Source organism: Borostomias antarcticus (assembly GCF_949987555.1).
Source record: "Borostomias antarcticus genome assembly, chromosome: 11".
NCBI classification, from domain to species: Eukaryota; Metazoa; Chordata; class Actinopteri; order Stomiiformes; family Stomiidae; genus Borostomias; species Borostomias antarcticus.
This window is the reverse complement of record NC_140244.1, coordinates 20,364,865-20,379,806: the sequence shown is the minus strand read 5'-3', so window position 1 is coordinate 20,379,806 and position 14,942 is coordinate 20,364,865. Positions and strand designations below refer to the sequence as shown.

At 42.7% G+C, this 14,942-nt stretch overlaps 2 protein-coding genes across 2 annotated transcripts; one reads left to right on the top strand and one right to left on the bottom strand.

Annotated features, from left to right (window-relative positions):
- Positions 1-2,932: 2,932 nt before the first annotated feature.
- On the bottom strand, positions 2,933-5,152 carry LOC311315472 (trypsin I-P1; the record flags this gene model as incomplete). Its single annotated transcript, XM_084446142.1, has 4 exons — positions 2,933-3,091; positions 3,456-3,713; positions 4,594-4,732; positions 4,950-5,152. The coding sequence occupies 4 exons, from the start codon at positions 5,150-5,152 to the stop codon at positions 2,933-2,935; spliced, it is 759 nt and encodes a 252-aa protein (XP_084302268.1).
- A 5,165-nt stretch (positions 5,153-10,317) lies between these two features.
- Positions 10,318-14,449, top strand: LOC311315471 (trypsin; the record flags this gene model as incomplete). The annotated part of the gene is made up of 5 exons (XM_084446141.1): positions 10,318-10,372; positions 11,953-12,118; positions 13,451-13,592; positions 13,735-14,001; positions 14,279-14,449. The coding sequence occupies 5 exons, from the start codon at positions 10,318-10,320 to the stop codon at positions 14,447-14,449; spliced, it is 801 nt and encodes a 266-aa protein (XP_084302267.1).
- Between the last annotated feature and the right edge of the window lie 493 nt (positions 14,450-14,942).

Below are 14,942 nucleotides of genomic sequence, written 5' to 3'. Positions count from 1 at the left end.
ATTTTAAAGGTGTACCAACATGATTTGCGCCAGTGGAGCACAATGATTACTGTAATAAACATGATGTGAGTGCATACATTCCATCGAGTCCTACATGAATAATATTTTCAATTTTGATCTGTTGGTAGATTAAATGCGATTTCAGTTTTTTCAAATTATTTATATATTTCATCCAGGGCTACACTGAAGCATGATGTGGCCGTCCTATGGCCATGGTAATTATTTCACTGTTAAACCAGGGCACCCCCCAGTAGCAAACATATATTGGCAATTACTGATGACTAATGAGAATATTTACTCGTCCACCCTATCTTGTCAGCCCTACACTTTTTATTTTATTTTATTAACAGTCCGCAGAATCAAATAGTCTTTTTTACGTAGGCCTACTATGGTATTGAAGATGAAACGATATAGCTGGCCTATTTACCATTTTTTTTATGTAGGCTACTTTTCAAACCGGGCCAAGTCAAGCCTGGCTAAAGGCTGATAGGCCTATTACATCCATCTGTTGTTTTGATAGTTCTGGACAAATCATTGAAGAAGAATAATTATTTATTTGTCATAGGCTACAGTACACTTGACTCAAACACACGTGTAGTAATGGGCGACACAAGGAACACACATGCATCAGGGTTGTCGATGAAATGCTTCTCCTGCTCTTAACCCATCCCTTCATTCTTCCCCCAAGGGCAGGCGGGAGCAGTCAGTAGGCAGCGTGCAGTCCTGTTCGTCTTCATCAGGGACAGATAGCATTAGCAATCTGTTCTTCTGCATGTTTTGTGCGTGGCTGGAAGTCAGCGGACCTAGTATAGCGGACCTAGTATAGCGTTTGTCCGGTTATCACTCCCTCCCTCTGGACAATGTTGGCCTGCATCTCTCACTGATCTCACTCACTGATCTCCACTGCATAAATAGAGTAGTGGTGAGAGCATTGGACTCCCACCCGGGAGACTGGGGTTCAAAACCCAGTATGGGACTATAGGTCAGATCCTTATAGGTCATCCTGTCCCAACCCACACTAGGGACTGGAAGAAGGACACCAAAACCAGATCTACATCAAACTACATCAAAAGTAGCCTACTTTACTAATGAGAAAAAGTGGAGATTCATCTGACGTAAGAGAAAAATGCCAACTCCCCTTTTACAAGGAACCGGACAGCAGGCTATTCTGTCCTTTGATCATGGGACAGAGAGTGAGCCCTGCATTTGTCCCAAGAAAACAGCATTGCATAATTGCCACTATTACATTGGATAAATCATCTCAACATTTTATTGTTATTAATTTGTTATCATAAGTATTCATGGAAATGATTTTGAATTAGGTTGATGTGATTCTCCTAAGCCTTTCTATCCAGCAGTTAATGTGTAGTCTTGGATACTCACATCAAAATATCACGCCAAGTGAAGGGTAGGCTATAGAAAATGAACAATAGTGTGAACGGAAAGTGGACTGAGACCCCGTCAGAGCTGAGGTGGACCAGAAAGAGATGTGCCGTTAACGAGGTGATCTGTAAACCCTAGAGCCCTTTCTCTCGTGAGTGAAGCCTGACGCCCCTGCTCCGTGCTGCCAGGCTGTCACTGGTGAGAGGCAGCAGACCAACACATCCCCAGAGCCCCTGGAGGAGGACGGAATGATAAAGAGACAGGTGGTATCTAAGGGCTGATAGGCTCACTACATTTGTTTTCAAGGCTATTGCCAATTGAGGCCTAGAAGAATAACCACGTGTGTTTTGATTTTTTGGGGAGCGCTTGATCAGTAACAGATGTACAGACCATATTAATAATATTTTGTGTGAATGATATACATCACTTGTACATATACAACGTAGTGTTATGCATTAACGTCTTTAAATGTAAAAATAAATAAACTACAAAACAGTAATACAACTGTAAATGTAAATAGCACTTATACGGTTCTTTGTCTGTACTGTAGGCTTCAATTTATGATATTTTTTAAATAATGTACATACGTAATTACCACATTATTACACCAGCAACTTGATTAAAAGTGTGAACTAAAACACACATAGCTAAATCTGTGAAAACGGTTTCATCATGTGCTCCCACTCTGGACTTACAGTAAGGACAGTAAGCAAATGCTTTTGCCTTCTGAGATTCACCAATGAGGGGTTTGATCCTGCTGTCCACATTGCTGAAGTCGTTTTTGGTCTCTGTGCCTCAGTGGTGCTGTCATCCATCTTCAGCTCTGCCATGTTTGTCTGTGTGACTGTGTCTGCGTGTGAGGAGAGGAAGAGAGAGAGAGAGAGAGAATGTGGTGCATGTGTGTATTAGAGAGAGAGAAAGAGAGAGAGAGAGAGAGAGAGAAGTGGGGGTTGATACTGTAGACATACAGTAACACACAGATTTTTCAGGATACAAATAAAGTGGTGTTTGGTTCTTTCTCCTCAAATCTGTCAGTGTCACATGTGGTCTGGGTAGTAGTGAGTGTGGCTCTTTAGGGAAGCCTACTAGTATGTGTAATCATTTTAAGGAGATGGTATAGTTTAACCTTAAAGTATCTTTACTTATTACCATACTGCAGCAGAATAAGGGAAACAAATCTTTATTGTAATATATTTATTGAATGTACATCTGATAAAGATAATGGATTTGATTTATTTGTGTATACACTCTCACATCCTATTGTCCAATCATGTGATATTCCAACATGTGATATTCCAACATGTGATATCTGTAAAAGCGTACACCTAAGCGCCTCTCACAAAAAGCCTCTACAGTACATCAGTCCGCTACAGTCTGCCTTAAATGTGAACTTGAGTGTGAAAACTAGCTGACCGCTCCAGACTGGGACATGTCCGGCAAACGTGCTGGATAGGTGGTCTGTAGTGAACTGATGTGGATAACTTAACCCCTCAAAGCAGAACTACTCCCTCCTCTGCAAGCTACAGCATACTCCCAGGACGTGGACTCATCAGAGGCTGTCTTCGTAGCTGATGATCATCTTGATCCAAGGGACGTAGTTCCTCACTTTGGTGTAGACCCCAGGGAAGTATGGGTTGGCACAGCCAATGCCCCACGAGACGATACCCTCAAACTTGTCGTTGCAGATAAGAGGACCGCCTGAGTCACCCTGTTGAACATCAATATAATAGATACCAGGTTAACAAAGGCTGACGGTCCCTTTTGTGAGACCTGTGAACACACCCTTCTCCTAGTGTTGAGGTACAGAAAGTCTGACAAAGATTACTGAAACTGTATCTTTATTGTCTTTCACAAGAATTCTGAACGGTTTTCTGGGTCTTTTGTCACTTTCGTATGGGGTTGAAAGGTTAATGTAATGTTATAGCTCGTCCAGGGAGATTCAGAGATATGGGTGTCACGCTATGGGGAAGAACATCTTGTGCTCTGTTTTCTGCTGACCTCATCTGACCACTTGACCCCTCATTCTCCTTATGCTCTTGACCACACCCTGCTGTATTCACAGCCGTCTTTACCTGGCAGGAGTCCTTGCCGCCGAACCGGGAGCCAGCACACATCATGTTGTTGTTGACTCTCCAGTAGTAGTAGCGCTGGCAGTATGGGATGAATTTGACGTCCACGGCGCGCAGCACGGGGGAGAGGTAGTAGCTGAACAGACGGGTGACCCCCCAGCCGCTGACCGTGCAGGTGGTGCGCGAATTGAGTTGTGGGGTGTTTTCATCGGGTAGCTCGGCTGGCTGCACGTAGGCGTTCAGCTGAGCTGGCTCACTGAGCTGGAACGAAGACACGACAACGACCCCATTTACACCTGGCATTAAAATGCGTTTTGGGTAATCGGATTGCTATCTGATAGTGCTAAACTACATGAAAGTACAGGTGTAAACGCACCCAAAACGTTTTGAAGATGGATTGTGATCTGATCAGCCGATCCACCTCCGGAGGTGGTCAGGGATGCATTGTGACCACATTGAACACAAGTGTAAACACAAATGTGTTTTCAATCCACATAGCAATGTTAAACCGATGTGGCATTAATTTGTTTGAGCTAGACAGAGCAATCTGATCTCAATCGGATCTCACTAGAGACACATATTAATGCCAGGTGTAAATGTAATCAGGTTAAATCATATCTAGATACAATCTGGATACGAGACACATTTTAATGCCAGGTGTAAATGGGGTCAAAGGAACACATGAGATTGGTCGAACCGATCACCAATCACATCAGCATTTGAGTGCCTAATGAATGCTGAGACAGTGGTAACATTTAAGCAAGATCTTAAAACATACCTTTTTAACATCGCTTTTACCATGTAGCTTTACCTGTTTTAATCTCTTAGAGTTCTTAATTTGTATTCTCTGTTTTTATAGTTTTTATTCTATTTTACACTTAAACTTTGTGATTGTTTCTTTTAAATCTATTCTCAGTGTGTTTATGACTTATGTTTTTATCCATCTCTTTTTATGGAAAGCACTACGTGCTGCATTGATTTGTATGAACGGTGCTACATAAATAAAATGGCATTGACATTGGCATTAATGAGGTAATCCACTAACTACTGCCTTAGAGACTACTTTGCTTCATTCTGCCTATCATAGCATCTTTGACTTCAACTACACACATGTGACGGTGATGGAAGGTTGAAGCTTTACCCTGATGAGCATTATGTCATTGTTGAACGTATGGAAGCTGTAGTTATGCCTGTAGATCTTGGACACGTTGAACACCTGCTCGAAGCCCTCCTCTACAGTCAGGCTGTGTTCACTCAGAACCACGGTTAGCAGAGAGGGCCTTCGCATCAAAGGTCAGGATGGGACATATTACACAGAGAGAAACTACAAAATGAATCTAACAAATATAAATGTATTTGATACCCACAAAACCTTCAGTTTGAAACACACTCTTTGGCTTATGGGTGGCAGTTGGGTGAGTGTAGTGGTTAGGAAAAGGTGTTGGATTATGTGTTTTGTTGTTCTCTTCCTGCGGCAATGATCTAGTCAGTACTCACGGTCTCCAGCAGTGGGCAGCACACACCACCCATTGGGGGGCGATGAGCGTTGCTCCACAGTAGTGCCGTCTGTTGCCCCATCTGTCGCCCCACTGGAGGGATGCCTGGTACTTGATGGAGTAAGGCGCTACCTCCTGGCCTCCTATGATCCTGTCCGTAAATGTCTCTGTTGACCCAGTCACAATCGGAATCAATCTCAGCATCTTCACATAAGTAGTCTCATGATTGAGCAAACTTGGTCCTACAGCAGATAAACTTGTCCTACATCAAATGTTAATGATCAATTGAGTGTAGATAAATAGTGTTGATAAAAATGTGACCAGCTGACAGTGATCAACTAAAATGTGACATGGTCCGCGGATAAGTTTCTAGCATTCTCCAAAATCCTAGCATGTAGGCCTATTTTAGTACCAATGGTGTTTCTTTCATGTCCCTTGAATGTGGCTGCTGTAACAGTGCAATTTCTCCACATATAGACAGACATATACCAGCAATATGGATTCTCTAGCACTGTAGTTTTACCTGTGTAGATGCACCCACGTTAATTGTGTTGTAGGCTACCTTGAAAATCAGACGTAGGCCTAATTTGGGGTGAGTTCACATGCCTTGCTAATATTATACTGAGAATTTGGGTGATGTGTTAATTCAAAATTATTAGATATTTAGTCAAGATAAAATCTTTGGAAAGAATAAATAGTATAATACTTAATAACACATTGCTAGAAATCACTTGCATTTTTGTCATAACACAAGGAATGTGGTCTGTCTAGCAGTATATAAAATATACAGATTATTTAGACAATATTTTTGTGTCAGAGTTGAAGGTATGATTATCAGGAGTGCAGAGGATTTGCTGAACGAAGGACATACCTCTAATTGAGATAGCCACAAGGAGTAGCACAGTAGACCTCACTAACTGTGCCATGTTGACTTCACCTGCACCATGGAAAATAGGTCACTTTCCATCACAGACAACTGGAGGAAATCCAAAGTCCTTTGTTTCACCCACAAATATTGCATATGCATCATAGTAAGTGGGTAGTTAAAACAATTGTAACATTTTTTCCATGTTTTCAAAAAGCAAAACCCTGTAACAAGCAACAATCTTGTTACCTTTGATAACATTATATCAACTATGCAACTAATTATGAAAGAAATGTCTACAACATAATCATTTTGTTTGGTTTAACAATATATGTTCAACAATTATTAATTACTCACCTACAACCCTCACCACCTTATGGATACCTCCAACTAAGTATTCTGAGGCTCTCCTGTCCTTTTATAATGTAGCTAACCATTGTCTTCTGCTTTTGTTGTTCTAGCATGCCGTTTCAGTGTGTACCAGACCATCCCAAAACAAAACAGAAGCTGACCTAGAACTCAATAAAACCAAGGCAATTGTTATTTCTAAGCCTTTCTTTGCTGCACCCTGGGATTTATCTTTGAATGAATGTAACAGGAAATTGAACACCTCACCAGAGCAATTTACAAGAAATGGAAAGAATGAGAGTGCATTTGGTGTATTGTGGTGTTGAAATAGGCTTGAATGGGCACTGTGCGAGGTGAATTAGATATTAAGTTATCAAAAAGCAAATTTAATCAACCCTCAAAACATCCATTCCTCTTGATTGTTACATGCCGCAATTGTCAAAAGGGGAAAGTTCTTCTAGTCTGGTACCAGACCTTCTGAAATCATCTGCCCAGGGAGACAAAGTCAATTCTAACTTAGACAACTAGTGGTGGACAGTAGTAATTATGTTTTTTTGTCAATCAATTCTTAGCCAGCTCTCATCTAAAGTTACACTACTCAATTCAAAACGTTTGTTGCTGTTTATTTAGACGTTGTCTTTACAAACCCGGATGAATCATGATTATTCTTCTGATTCCTGTATTTATGTTCTCCAAACTGACACCCCCTTACAGGCACATATAGCATGGCACTTTTATTTATCTAGAGGCTCCTAGTCTCAATCTCTTTTGCAGTATCTCACGTTTTTGCTCTGTGTAGATATTCAAAATGCAACATCAGAAATTGTCCTCATCACACAGAGACGTTAGGTCAGAGGCGTGGCACTGTGCTTTACACAGTCGCTGGGTTCGATTCCCACAGGGGACGCTGTTGGCATTGGGGACACGTTCTCCCCAGGGCGGTCTGTGCTCAGGTGAGCTATCTCACGGGCCTTTCTGTGTGGAGTTTGCATGTTCTCCCCGTGCAGTGCATATGTTTCCTCCACAAAAAGAACTCCAATATAAAAACATGCAGAACAGATCGCTCTCCTGTCTTGTCCCTGACCAGGACTGGACATCGGTACTTGAATTGGTTCTCGGGCACTGTAAAGCCTGCCGGCATGGATGGGATAAAGGCAGACAATGAATTTGTCAGTTGACCACTCCTGCATGTGTGTGTGTTCTGTGTGTTCCACGGTGTCCCTGTCCTCTGCACACATCTGTATCACAAGCTGTATGGCCAATAAATACATGTGGATTTCATTTCATTTTTCTTGTGCTACCCTTTTGTCTTGTGATTCTATATATATGTGTGTGTCATTTGGACACATGGGTTGAGCAAGTACTTGTATGTTGCCTATGCCTTTGTATTTTTGTTTATGCTCTGATGAAATTCTGATGACAGAAAGCTCAGCCTAATGAATCAGTCTTTACAAACCCAGACTCAGTCAGTTCCTAAATTATTGGAGTCAGTGGTAATCACAAGCAAATATATATAGTTTTTTTTTCTAATTCTGAATTATGTGTATTCCGAATTACAGAATGATTGTCAATCAATCAATCAATCAAAGCTTCATTTGTATAGCGCATTTCATACACAGAGGCAACACAATGCGCTTTACAGAGAACAAGGGAAGTGGGCATAGGTCCCACACCTACATATTCCAGAGGGAAGCAAAAAACCAGTATCACCCAGGGGCCAGAAAGGTGAGCTGTAAAAATTCTTCCCTGACCCCTCTCAACAAGACGATCGAGCAAGCTCCTGGAGTATGTTTGTCTAACGGCTAAGAACATTTATAGAGCAATAAATTACATTAAATTACATTTTCACAGCAAAAAGGGCTAAAAACATCATAGGAGAGACATGGCAAACGCTGGTGTATTTCTGTGTGTGCGTGAGTGTGCCTGGGTCCAGATAAGAGGCAGGGGTTGGGGTAGGGTGGGGCTAGGAAAAGGATATGAACCCGGGTTAGGGTGAGGGGAAGGGGATCTGAGCCCAGGACTGGTGTATGTCTGTGTGTGTGTGAGTGTGCCTGGGTCCAGGTAGAGGCAGGGGTCGGGGTAGGAAAAGGATACGGCTGGGTTAGGGTGAGGGGAAGGGGGACTGGACCCAGGTTGTGGAATGACAGTCCAGAATGCTAACAGGCTTTTTATGACTGTTAGTCCCTCTCTGGTTGGTAGGTGAGACTGATTGATTATGTTCTTGTTGACTGATGGTCAGGTTCCTGTCTTAAGATAAAGGGGAAAGTCCCGCACTGTCTAGGAAAATTACAAAGTGTCACATTACTGGGTTGTCAGAAAAATAGGTCAGATAAATAGTAATGCTGATGTTACACTTTGTTGATATTGTCATCCATAGATCCTATACGGTGTACTACTCAATACTAACAGTGTTCCAACCATGTTGGAGACAGTTTTCTGAGGTTTCAGGCCAAAGCTCATACCATGTTAATTCTAAATAAAGTAGTAAATAGTTTGCATTTATGAATAAAAACATTTCCATGCAGGATAAAAAGGGTGATAAATAGCAGCTATAACATGATTTGTATAACAGCATAAAAAATTGGTGTTTCTATATGTAATATTTTCAAATGAATCTCCTTTACCTTAAAATGAATCTCTTTTACCTTATTTGATGTTTGGGAGTGCTCTAAGTTGTGCCACGTCATATGTGACAGAAGTTATGTGATATGATTGAAGGTCAATATACTGTTGATCTCCCTTTTTCTCTTCATACCACGTTGTAGTTGGATGAAACGTATTCTTGTAATATAGCCTGCATATCCTCTCTCAACTGGGTTCTCATGAGCTCACCCTTACATAACGGTGTAAAGATGATGGTATGTCTGGAGAACAGGGGTGGACTTTTAATAATAATTCAGGTCAGGCAACATAGCCCAGTCGGCCCACTTGGCCCACTTGAGCGGGGGGAGGTGGGGGGGCTGTGGCCCACGACGACCCACATCGGCCCACTTGAGGACCGGCCCATCGGGATTCGTCCCGAACGTCCCGATGGCCAGTCCGCCATTGCTGGAGAATGTGGTCTGTCTTTGTCTTTATTGGGCAGTCTCAGAGCTCACTCTGACATCCCTGATATTTGGATTTCAGTCTTTTGCGCCTTACATAGGAGACGGAAATCCAAATATCAGGAGACTGAACTCTAAATATCAGTGATGTGAAAGCGCTAAAGACTGAAATCCAAATATCAGTGATGTCTGATATTTGGATAGTTTAGTAGAGGTTTCACTTATTTCTACTGGTACAATACTTTTCTCTAGATTGTAAATCACCTGGAGTTTTACTGTAGATCAAAGACCGAGGCCCTGATATATCGATTGTCACAAAGGAGCCCAGGCTAAGAACCGCGTGGCGTGGCGTAGTGGAGTGGCAGTAATGGAACAGAGGATCGGGTCATGTAGATAAAAGGTAGTGGTCAGCACCCAGGGGACGGATGAGCTGCCGAGAAGGAGGAGGAGGAGGAGGAGGCAGCCGTGTCAGGCATCGAGTGTGCCATTAGCCAGCCGAGGTCAGGAAGTCCACTGGGGGAGGGTGGCGCTGATGAGACCAGCCAGAGCTCTGCTCCATTTTTAACGATGCCCTGGCTGGGATAGATGTACTAGGCCAGAGATGTAGGCTACGCTGGTCATCACTCAAACCCTCATCATCCCCCTAGGTCAGAATCAATGAAAAAAGACAGTAATGATAGAATGCTGGACCTATTTCTATCTTTTTCATCCAGTATGAGGCCTGATCGTTCAAACACCGGTAGAGCTCTGTGTTGCTATGGACTGGTCAAATATCCAGCAGTATGAAGATTGATGTTCATTTCAATAAATTTCAATGTGCTGTCCTGTATATTAAATATTCTATTTATTACAGTATTGTATCACATGACACTGTCACAATGCACAATGACACAATGCACAGATACAGTAGAGAATCAGAAGGTCACCGGAGAGGTGAGAGGAGGGGGTGTACTTCAATAATACATTGTTCCCGAACAGCCAGGTGGCCATGGAAACGGAAATCGGAACTTAGAAACCTGAGAGTACTGCTGAGATCCTGTCCCTTATAAGATTAGAGTTCTGTGGCACAAGTGAAGTCTCTCGGTGTCGGCCGGCCTCCCCTTTGTCTCGCCATGGACATGTCCTCTGTCTTCCTCTGCATACTGCTGGAGCTCCTAGCCGTTAGCTGTAAGTAAAGGTTTCTTTCTCTATTTTGAGGTTTGCTTGATATATTGTATGTAACACTGGATGTCATGTGACATACTGACGTTTATTTTTTTAAATGTTTGTACAGATTAGAGTTTCATTCTTCAAAGACACTTTCATTATTTTAGGTGATCCTGAAAAGATATTCAAATACTTTGATCAGAACGTTTTTAGAAACCTACAGCCTACAGTAGCTCTTCTTCTCCAGGCGTTGTGGAAGTTAACTTACTACAAGGGACGTTTCCGTAATACACACTTAAATGCTCATGTACTGTAGCTAATGCTCTGGAACTACTATAACAGTATTCCCTTGGGAAAATCTCTTTTTTTTAGGCTTGTACGTCAAACATAATGTCACTATTCATCACTGGTACTAATTGATGCTCCGTGATTAATTCTACCCTTAAGTATATAATAACACATATGTTACTGATGGTAAAAAGGACTGTCAAAGTTTAATAAAAGGGAGTGGTAAATATGGAGTAAAACTGTTGAGTGTTCAGAGGAACAGGATTTAGCTATATAACACATTTCTTTTACCCTTTTACTTCTCTATATTGCTTAGTGTGTGCACAATCTAGGAACCAACGGAAGAACATTTTGCTACTTGTTGTACCTGTATGATGTAGTACAGTATGTGACAAATATAAGTGATATTGACTTTTTTGACTTTGAAAAGCCTATGTGATAGAAAAGACCAAAACAGTGAGGGGTAATGTTTGGAAAGAGCATATAGGAGCAAAGTGTTTTTGAACCTTTTTTGAACTTGTGTGTGATTCTGGAGAGAATGCTCTGTGTGGGGCTCTGTGTGTACTGATTGGTGCTACATCTCATGAAAGGTTTGTGATTTTACCCTCCTGAGGTCCAGGGAGATCCCATGCGCTGTTGCATAATGCTTTCAACTCCTCCCGTATGGGTTTCACATACCAGGGAGAGGTGCAGTCTATGGCAGGGAATACTGTATAGGATTACGTTTTCTGGCGCTCAGACAAATCGACTAATTGTAATGTGGGACCAATTAGATATCGTATCTGAGAAGGTAATCCATCAAGTCCTCAAAGTCTCTCCCGCAGACAGCTCAAGTCGTTGTAGTACAGTACGCACAGTACATTGATGACTTACACACAACTGCTGTCCCAAAGCCATCAGAAAGTGCTTAAAGCTGCTGAGATGCTCAGCTGTGATTTTGAAACTCTTCCTGGAGGATGGCACAACCAACACAAGGGAAATATAGAAGGTTACAATAAACGAAGTCTCATCTCACACCCGTGATAACTCTCCCAGAGTGGATGATAACAACGGTCACCTGTGATTGATACAGCCCATGGCTCTGTGTACCCCAGAAATGGGCTTTTACTGATCTATAAAACATAGAGCATCTGTGTCATAAAATCCTTGTAGTGCTTTCTTTATGGGTTGTGTGCCGTTGCAGTAATTGTTTACTGTGTGATTGTGTGCGCTCCACGCAATACTGTACTATTCCTTATGCTCCTCTCCATCTCCTTCTGTCTTTCCCCCCTTCTCTCTCTCTCTCTCGCCCTCTCTCTCTCTCATTGCCACAGGCCAGGAGCTGTTGCAAGTGCAAGGACGTATAGTGGGTGGTTATGTCCCCGCCCCCCATTCCATTAAATATGTTGTCTCAATACAGACGACCAGAGGACGGCACTTTTGTGGAGGCTCCTTGGTAAACAAATATTGGGTGCTAACAGCGGCACATTGTAACATAGGGTAAGACTCAACTTCTCCTGTTTATCCTTTACAGCTAACATTCCACGATAACTATCGTTTATAAGCCATTTCTAAACCATTTTGTAGATAACCGAATGACTATTAATGTTTGTGAACAATGATACATGATCAATAAATAACTAGTAGCCTAAGTATAGCTACACAGAACCATCATATGGGTTTGACATCAAACCCAACCAAATCCTATGATCACTTTATAGTGATTCAGTGATCAACGGTTCTCAAACCATTTGTTAATAGTTAATTGTCTACAAATGGTTTATACATTCCTATTAAAGTGTTACCCATTTCCCCTTTTTTCTGTAGAATCCACAGTATACTGTAAGTCACAAGCTGAAAGCTGATCTGCCAGCCTGATAAACCAAGTCATACTGTACCTCCATTTAGAGATGGGGCTTGCTGTATGATGTACTTCTTATGGGGTTTTGATGGAAGGCCAAGTTGGCCTCAAAAATCCTATAAAGGAATGTAGGGGGGAAAATAGGGATCGACATAAAAGACTCATTCACTGGGTGACCTCAGCTTCCCATCTCTCATAGGTAGAGTGTATGTAAGGGCACATTTGCCAGTTCAGGAGACTGTGGAGGCATATCAAATTGTCAATGTAAAAACCTATTAAGAGCCAGTGCATGAAAGTGACACCATCATCACATGCACAAACAGGACCTTTGTACTGATGGAATCTGTGGCACTTGAATCTGACTCTGGAATCAAAGTCCCCGAAGGCTGATTTGTGGTACACAGACACACATTCACATTCTAGAAATCCAGGTCTGTGGCTTTTAGAGGAGCTTGTGAAACACATAGCAGGCTTATGATAAAAGGAATCTAGGGCAGACTGCATTGTTTTTGTTTGTTTGGATCAGATACTATGTTTATTATTTCGCTGTTTGTTCGAATCAGAGCCCCACTGCCTTAGGGGAGGAAGTGTTCAGCTACCGTGAGGATTTGGCCTTGATAGATGATCTTGATCTTGTGCCAGACGAGTTTTAGTTCGATGTGGTGACCAGGGTGAGAGGGGTCACTGATGATCTTCCCTGCTCGCTTCCTGGTCCTGGAGTCGTACAGGTACCGGATAGTGGGCAGGTTGCATCCGATGACCCTCTCTGCTGACCAAACGATGCGCTGCAGTTTGCCCATGGACTCTAGGGCAGGTAGAGTAGGTATCACTGTGATTTGTTCCGCTTTTTTGAAGTTGACCTTACTGATATCGAGGACAACGGAACCATTTTCATATCCACTTAGCAACACTGTGTGATGTGACTCTTCATTCCTGTGATCGTTAACAGAAGATTGCTTTTTCTCCCTCAGGATAGATGACATGATGATCGTGGCGGGAGACTACTCCCTGAGCATGTACGAGGGAACAGAGCAGTTCTTCATACCACACCTCCTCATACCCCACCCCCAGTACGACAGCAACACAAACAACGCCGACATCATGCTCATCAAGGTATCGCATCAGAGAGCAAGAATCAAGGATGCGCTGTTGTAATACCGTTGAAATACCGCATGGATTACCCGCTTTCCGTTGTCTTCTCGTTGGGTTAACTTTCGTTTCAGTCCATCTCATACGGTGCCCTTTGACCCTCCAGCTGAGGGCGCCGGTGTACATGACCAGCTACGTGTCCGTGGCCCTGCTGCCCCGACAGGACGCCGCCGTGAGGGAGGGCAGGGTGTGCCGGGTGTCGGGCTGGGGCGTCACCAGCGCCAGCGGGGGTCGGATCCCCTCCACCCTCCACACGGTCAAGCTGCCCATCGTCTCCACGGCCAAATGCAACAGCAGCGAGTCGTTTAACGGCAACATCACCGCCAACATGCTCTGCGCCGGCTACAACGCCGGAGGGAAAGATGCCTGCAAGGTGAGAGACACAGACTCGGTAGCTACTGCTAGATTACTGATAGGATAGATATCTAGAGAAGTGCCCATACATTGATGTTACTCTAAATAAGGGCTTGGGTATTTCATGAGCACAGGAGAAAAGTAGGCTATTTATTTGCCCTTAATGTATTTATTGCCTGGGGCTTTTTTTCTAGATTAGGTCAGGCGATCAACTTACTCCACTTACTTCAGGCCCAATTCACTGTACACTCTTTTGGGACTGCATGTCCCTGACACAGTGACTCCTATTGTTGCAGGGCGACTCAGGGGGTCCACTAGTGTGTGAGGGGCGGGTCTACGGCGTGGTGTCCTGGGGGAAGGGTTGCGCCGACGCCCAGTTCCCCGGAGTCTTCACAGCGGTGTCAAAGTTCCGCAGGTGGATAGACCGGAGTATATTCAACTACTACAGCAAGTGCATCAAGACTTAGAGCACTGTGTTTGTGAAACACTACCCTGATCCTAAACTTGAAACTCCTCTTCTCGTCACCTGTGAAGACGACTAGTTTCATATAGGCTATTTGGTAATATATGCAATATAATAATAATATATTTCCATTTGTTTCTTGTTGAATTATTGTTGTTGATTTATTGAACTGTTATGTTTCAAGCTTGAATATTTATCTTTTGATGTCAGAGATGTTTTTTACACTTGAAACAATAGAGCAATCTATAACATGTTCTTACAGTTTTGAAGATGCTGAATACGTTAATACTAGATCTAACCAAGGTGCCATATTGCTGCTTATGGTTCTCAATAAAAGTTATACTGCAGATCAATTACAAAGTAATATGAAGCACTGTACAATACAAAGATGTAGAAAAAAATACCCCAAATTTCCCAACAGCACACAATAGCAAAAATATTCGATGACAACATCGAAACATGAAATGCCAAGCTACCATGGCCAGGTCAGTGTGAGG